Source organism: Stylophora pistillata, chromosome 7 (assembly GCF_964205215.1).
Source record: "Stylophora pistillata chromosome 7, jaStyPist1.2, whole genome shotgun sequence".
NCBI classification, from domain to species: Eukaryota; Metazoa; Cnidaria; class Anthozoa; order Scleractinia; family Pocilloporidae; genus Stylophora; species Stylophora pistillata.
Window position 1 is genome coordinate 16,474,666 of NC_142525.1, and position 7,745 is coordinate 16,482,410.

Here is a 7,745-nt window from a genome sequence, read left to right on the forward strand (position 1 = left end):
CAGTTTTCTTTATCAAGAAGAAATTAACTCCTTCGTGAAAGTATCGGCATGCAAAGTATTTTAGCCATGTAACTTACAAAATAACAATGCTATACTATACTCTTTCTGCAGAGATGTATCGAGGTAGACTCACCGACAGCTGTGACAATGACACTGGCATTCTTTCCTGCGCCAACTTTATTGATAGGAACACACGTGTAAGAACCATCAGACATCACAGTTACATGAAATATCCCGGAGCTGCTAATTTTGATGAAGCGACCATTAAAATACAATTTAAATTCAGCTTCAGGACTAGCATCAGCTTGGCATATTAAAGTGAAGAGACTATTGCGAAGCACTGTGGTGTTTCTGGGAATGGTAATGAGTTTTGCACCAGCGGGAGCATCTAAGAATGGGAATAAAATCGTCAGATTGATAGAGGTTATCCTCTACTTCTTCTTTCAGTACTTTCGGTCTAATAGAACTGAAGTCCCAAGACTGTGATTTTATCCTCCTGCAGGGGAGAGAATAACCGTTTCATTTATTACTTTTGTGAAAAATTAGCGTGAGAAAGTGTCTGGTTGTTTTGCAAACTAGCATTCTATTGTTTGATGACAAAGAAAAAAAAAAGATAAAGAAATGATCATGGTAATATTAATTCTTTGAACATTTTGAATTTTTTTTAAGTTTTCACGTTATTCACCCTTTTTTTTTTTTTTTCGCTCTACGCCTGAACAAATTCAACGATTCTCTGGTAAGTGAATTCGACCAGAAAGCTTCGATATTAGTGGTATAGCGGTTCGTAACGAGGCTTTAGGAAAAGTGAATTAGGCCAAAATATCGACAAAACGGAGCGTCTCTAGGACCGAAGTAGCAGAATTTGAAAACTGTTGCTACTCGAACAAGCAAGTATTCTTTATTCGCTCGTGCTGGTGGCAATTGGACGGAAATAAGTTGAATTTTTGTGGAATTAATTGGTCTTGGAGTGACGGCAGTCGGCAATCAGGACTGGTTGAGCTGACCTGCCCTCCCTATTTTTCTTTGGTGCTCAACATGCAGTCCAAAGAAATTCTATGTATAAGCGTTGAAAACAGCTAGAAGACACAAAGCACCTATGCATTAAAGGTAAGCTAGAAGACACAAAGCACCTATGCATTAAAGGTAAGGATGTTTAACAAGTTTTACTTCCTGCGGTTATTATCACTGCCTACGATCTAAGATTTCCAGTCGAGCAAAATACAAAATATATGATGACACAAATATATCTCGCCTGCTTGCCACAAATTTCAACTTAATTTTGACTTTGATAACGCGAATTTTGATTGACTTATTTGTTATGAAATATGGGATTTGATTGGTTAGTAGTAAATACTAAAGTTCAGAGCGTGTATTAAGAAAACATATGCCAATCAGGAAATAACAGCTTTTTCCTTCATCTGTTGCATCAATTGAGAGAAATATCCTACAAAAGCAATAGAGGACTTTTTACGTGTTTAAATAGTCTCATTTAAGGTTATGCATACTCTCAACGGCCTCTCGGGATTGCATAAAGTTCTCGAATCCGGCCACACTTCGTCTGGTTTAGATGAGGCTATAAAAACACGTTTAAATGGTAAATACTTTTATTTCTTAATCCTCACTGTTATGGTTGTAATTAGAAATATAGAATTTTAAGGGGAAAAAAATGTGATTTCTGTTTTTACACCAAGTGTCGGTAGATTGCAGGACTACATATGATATTTAAACCTGCCATAAAAAAAAAACAACAACAACAACAAGAACAACAATAACAACAACTGACTTTCATCGCACTGTGCCCACTAATTAGATGATAAACATCATCGCACGCAACTAAAAGCAAAACATTCACCTGAGACCAGAATGGAGTTCTTGTGACCTTGAAACAGGAATCAGATAAATTTCTAGGGCGAGCATCATTATCGTTTCACAGTTACTGCCTTTTCCATCTGATTAAGTTTATGAACCTGCCAGAAGGCATTCAACGATCTCGAGATCCAGTCAATTCAAGTCTCCTTTAAAAAATGAAGCCCAGAACAGCATGAACATAGGTGTTCGTTGAGGCGTCACTTTTTTGCTTCTCCTCTCGAAAGTGACAAATTAAACTTGATCCGCTAAGTTCAAACTTTAACCTGATTTAAAATGCGTTCCTTAATTGAAGCTAGACCTATCCAGTTTTCTACGCGTTTATCAGTATGATAAAAGAAGACAAAGTGGTCACTGTTATTGGAAAAGGGTTATTTTACAAAAATCCTTAATACATTGAAGCGAAGAAAACTATAGGAAAATTTATTACCTGACGAGGTAATTCCGCGTTAAATTGCACGCGAAAACCGATATCGCACGAATCGCGAAGCGATGAGTGCAATATCAGTTTTCAAGTGCAATTTAACGCGGAATTTACGAGTCAGGTAATGAATTTTCCTTGAATCGCATAACTGAATGAAAAGAAAAAAACAAGAAATTAAATCAGCAATATTATTGTTTGTTTTTCTCCCGCGAGCGCGCGCTCTAGAAAACCATTTCAAAGCCAACTGTCAGAAGTGTTATTATGTTAGCGAATAGAAAGCAAGGTTAGTCGTGTACGTTTTAACCTTCAACAATTTTATTTGTACCTCGCGCTTGATTTTACATTAATTTTCGAACCTTTTAAACAAGCTTCACACTATTTAAGGATAATAGCGGTATTTCACTGTATTTACAAGCCGTTTATCGTTAACATCTTTTTTTCAAAATTTCAAATAATTTGCTTGAGAAGGAAAGTAATTTACACCGTTTAGCTCTCTGATGGCAACCTGAGAGAAATGAAGTGTGCAAGCGAAAGTACTGATTTCAAGTGCAATAACTTCGCGATTAATATAAGGTAGGTGCCTTGAAGTGTAAATACGTGTATTGATCGATATTTTATTTCTTTAAAAACAAAGAAGTGTTTCATGAAAAGTCCAACTCGACTACGTCTCTACTCGATTTTATACGTCGGCGAGTTGGCGTTGGCGAGTTGAACAGTCGGCGGGTTGACTGGATACCCAACTGTTCACGCGTGGAATGTTGAGGAAGCGAAATCAGCTGAAAGCGAGCGAAGTAAGAGAAAGGTGGGAAAAATTTACCAGATCAGGCTTTAGCGAAAGTTTCATCTCGTTGGAAACGTGTAATATTGACTGAGATTGGATCGGAGCGCCACTGCCGATGGCCTGCAATGACGTCACTAGCCCCAGTTTCTGGTTCACTCAGTCGTTCCAAAAAGAAACCCGACTTTAAAAAATCATAAAAAATCGCAGTTTTAGCCAAACACAAAAATTTTTACGGCATTTTGCTCAGTGCAATAGAGAGATTTAATATGGCCAAAAACGTTTGGGGGGTTATAAGCACTTTAATCTTTTTATTTGTAGAAATTCACTACAGGCGACTGCCATTAGCTGAATCGTTGGGATGAGCATTCGACCGAAAGTTAATGGAGATATTCACTGGAGAGTTGTTGAACGATACATTGGTGAACAATCCACCTAGAACTCTTACTGCTAGATCATCAATGCCGTTATTCATTGATGTTGCGTTATTGCCAACTCCTGATGGAAGTAAAAGGCTGTTGACATAAATTTGTCCCAAAGCTTTAGTGCTTGGACCGTCGCTGGCGTTGGCAGCTGTGACAGTCGTAGTGGTACGACTGAAAACCCAGCCAACTTCCTTGACATCCTTTGTTGTTCTTCTAAAAGAGTATGGCTGCAGATGGATATTGAACCCGGGTTGGCGTGACCTGCTAGCTCGGAGATTGGTTTTTCTGGGCCGAGTTCACAGGATTTTCTCGCTTTCGGGTTGTCGCGAGCGAAAGAGGTTTTTCATGCTTCTCCAAGAATATGAAGCTCAATTCAAAACAAGGAAGAACCTCAGGCTCACTTTGAAAACGCTTTGTTTGTTTTTGCTCTTTTGAAGGTGACAGTGGTTTTGAAAATATTGTAAATTGACTTAGAAACCAAACTTTGTAAAAATTTTGACGATAGTTGTTGTGCTTAGTGACGTAGATGCGGAACAATTTCGCTTAGTCTCGTTTTCAACTCGCAGTTTCGCGCTGACTACCTCGCTTCGTTAACCAATCAGAATGCGAGATTTTACTCAATGATGCGATTCCAGTTAAAATTTCTCAAAACTAAATGAGGACAAATGAAGTCAGAAGTAAAATCAATGGCCTTCCACTCAACGCTTACAAACTGACATAGAAGCAAGTTCTCAATAGTTCAATTGGAAGGGCGGACGTTTCTATCTCTGAGGATTGCTTCACTCCAAGTAGGCGGTGTGTGCACTCTGATTGCGTTACATTGTGTTAGCGATATTTTCAATATGGCGGTGAAAGAGGCAGAAATCGGCAGATTTTGACTGAACAATCCGTAAAAGTTAAGTCATTTCCTTTTCCTTTGAAGACTCAGAGAGTCCGTTTAATGTTTTTCTTTCTTCTCTGATCACTTTCTGATTTCGTCAATTTTTTCGTCCTCCTTGTTTCAACCAGTCAAAACACACGTTATTTAAAAAAACTTCTAATAAATGTAATCAGAGTAATCAAAGTAATCAAAGTTTAATGTCTTTACGTGGGGCATGGTTACCCATATTGCCCGAGCCAGAGGCTCATGAATGAAACGCAAGACAACAATCCACCCATCCCAACCCAGGGGAGGACATCCATTACACAGTAATCTCGTGTGTGGGAAATTAACGTCTCCTACCCTTAACCGTGCAGGGAACGGGACCTGCATTTTTTCGTCCCTATCCGAGAAGACTAGAATATCTAAACCATTTCTCGATGTTATAGAAAGGCAGCATATTCCTCTCAATTATTTTAAGACCTTCAGTGTTGGTCCGGCCGGGGCTCGAACCCTCGACCTCCTGTACATCAGTCCAGCGCTCTATCCATTGAGCTAACCGGGAGGCGGTTATGTATCAATGTATAAATATTGTGTAACACTGACTTTTTAAAAGCTACAGAGTTCACTCTATCAAATACTTACAGTGCACCGTCACTGCTACCTCTCCTTTCGTTCCATTACCATAAACATTGAACGGGATGCAGCTGTAGTTCACCATTTTTACTCTTTCACTAGCTGAAGTAGTAATCATTGCATCATTGTCTGCATCATTTACATACTCATTTCCTTCATAGAATCGATACTTTGCAGGTGGGTTGGCCTGTGCGCTGCAGGTGATACTGAATGTTTCACTCACAACAACGATGTTGTCAGTCAGATTTGTTGACATAGTGGTCTTTACTGGGAGGTAGTCTAAAATAAATTCAAAAGATCAACACTCTTCAGGTTGAGTTATAATACATAGCTTATTTTTTCACCTTGAATGTGACATATCGGTGCATTACCATATCTTTTACCTTGATTTGTTAATTTCGACAAGGAACAATATTTTATGTAACTGAAATTTTGTGTCAAATATGCTCAAGTTTTCACCGCTGTTGAATGGGTAAATAAGCCTTTCATTGTTATTGTAGCCTCTAACAATTGTTAAGTGAAGTGTTTCTACGCTTAAGTACAGCGTTAGTGGTGCATTGAGGTTGAAAAAATTGTTTTTTAGGTGTATTCTCAAACTGTGCTAATAACGTCATCTTGGACACCTAACCACAGTAGTAAGGTTTTGGAAATATCTTTGAGTTCTTTCTCTAACGAAGAAGAGATCTTGAAGATGCATATGGGCCCATCTTGCCCGCTCGGGATTGCCCGTATTGATCCCGTGCAAGAAAAAGCGCGTGGAGCGGACTTCTACTGAGTTCGTATCTTTAGGACAGCGTCCAAAATGAAATCGCAAAAGCAGCAGAAGGTCAAAAGAAAGAAAAAATTGAACGACACTGCTGGGTTTAAAGATCGATTTCGTGTGACGTCACACATTATTGCACCCGCCATGTTTGTGCACCTCTGAGAACATGTAAATCTATGCCAAAGGTATAATATTAGTAGGCTAGCTCACGATTATCATGGATTCCGGCGAAAATACAACAGGTAAAAGTGAATTCCCGGACCAAGAACCGTCTACACCGTTGTCTGACTACGCAAAGAAGCTTGATGAGGCAATAAAAATTTAAAAATTTCCGAAGTCTGGAAGCTTTTAACCAGCTGGTTATCGGTTTTGTCACTAGTGCTCAAGGTCACAAGATCTCCGAGAAATTTGTTGTCCTTGCGAAAGTTCGTCATTCACAGCGAATGAATGACACATTGATAACTGTGTGGATTATCTCCGAAGAAAGTGGAGTCATTATTGAGCCCATTGCTTGGGTTGCAAAGCTGGTCTTGCTGAATCGTGTTCTTATATTGCTTGTGTTTTGTATTACCTTGAGTCTTGGACAAAGATCCACGGAAAACTTGCTTGCACACAAATGAAATGCCAATAGATTCTTTCCCCTTTCGTTAAAGATGTTGAATATGCAAGGGTGAAAGATATAAATTTCAAATCTGCTAAGAAACTTAAGTCTGAACTTGATGAAAATATTGAGAATCTCTTGGATGATGATTGTGAAAAATTTTTTGAAGAAAAGAAGAAATCCAAAATCAAAGATAAATCAGTTCCAGTACCAACTCAGGGAGATATGGACGCTCTTTTTAGTGAGTTGAGTGAACGCAAAATAAAGCCTGTTGTACTCAGTCTTGTTCAACCATATGCTGAAAGCTACGTCAAGTCAAGTCGGCACATCACTACAGTTACAGATCTTTTTGACAAAAAATACTTAGAGCCATCATATCCAGAATTACTTAAAGTCTGCATGTCCATAAAGCTTGATATTACTAAAGAGAACATTGATCAAGTTGAGAGAGACACAATTAAACAAGCAAAGGGTATAAATTTCTTCAAACACCGAGCAGGCAGGATAAGTGCCTCACAAAGTAAATCAGCTTGTCACACAAACCCTGCCCTACCTTCTCAATCATTGATAAAACAAATTTGTTATCCAGAACTAGCTAAATTTTCAACAGAAGCTACAGGACATGGCTGTAGACATGAAGCTTTCGCCATTCGCACTTATGAGGAGTTGATGAAGACCAATCATGTCAATTTCAAAGTGGAAGAGTGTGGCCTTGTAATTAATGAAGATATGCCCTGGCTTCATGCAACTCCCGATTTCTTCTGTGAATGTGATTGCTGTGGTGAGGGTATAGGTGAGGTTAAGTGTCCCTTATGTCTAGAGAATTGTGACTTTGAAAGCTATGTAAAGAAAAGCAATACCTGTCTTACAAAGGACAGTCAGGGGCGCTACACTTTACCTCATGATCACCCATATTATTATCAAGTACAGCAACAACTGTTTACTACCAAGCGCCCTTTTTGTGATTTTGTTGTTTGTTCCGTTGGATTAGTTTAAGTTATGTTTGTACATCAGCGCATTTTACCTGATAAACCTCACTGGGATTCTGTGGTACCTAAACTGGAGAACTTTTGGAGGGTGGGTATACTCCCTGAAATACTGGGTAGATGGTCAACCAGATGGTGTGATGCACTCCCAGTCGTCAAGACCTAATCAAAATGTAAAGTATGCTACTGTAGATCTGTAAAGGATTAAGGTACTCTGAAGTGCTGCAATGCCAATTGTCCTGTCAAGGAATTCCATCTTTCCTGTCTAGGGATTGAAAGCGTACCTAAAACATGGTACTGTCCAAACTGCAGGGTATTACCTAAAGTTAAACCAGCTCAACGACAGAAAGACACTGTGAACAGGGTAATGAAACTTGACTCCATTTGTAGTTGTCAAACTAAAGCTA

At 38.9% G+C, this 7,745-nt stretch overlaps 1 protein-coding gene across 1 annotated transcript; it reads right to left on the reverse strand.

The window, feature by feature from the left end:
* Positions 1–89: 89 nt before the first annotated feature.
* LOC148726861 (opioid-binding protein/cell adhesion molecule-like) lies at positions 90–5,248 on the reverse strand. The gene is made up of 2 exons (XM_088726393.1): positions 4,998–5,248; positions 90–388 (listed from the first exon to the last, which is right to left on the reverse strand). Exons 1-2 carry the CDS (start codon positions 5,242–5,244, stop codon positions 90–92), a joined length of 546 nt encoding a protein of 181 aa, XP_088582519.1. The 5' UTR covers positions 5,245–5,248.
* Between the last annotated feature and the right edge of the window lie 2,497 nt (positions 5,249–7,745).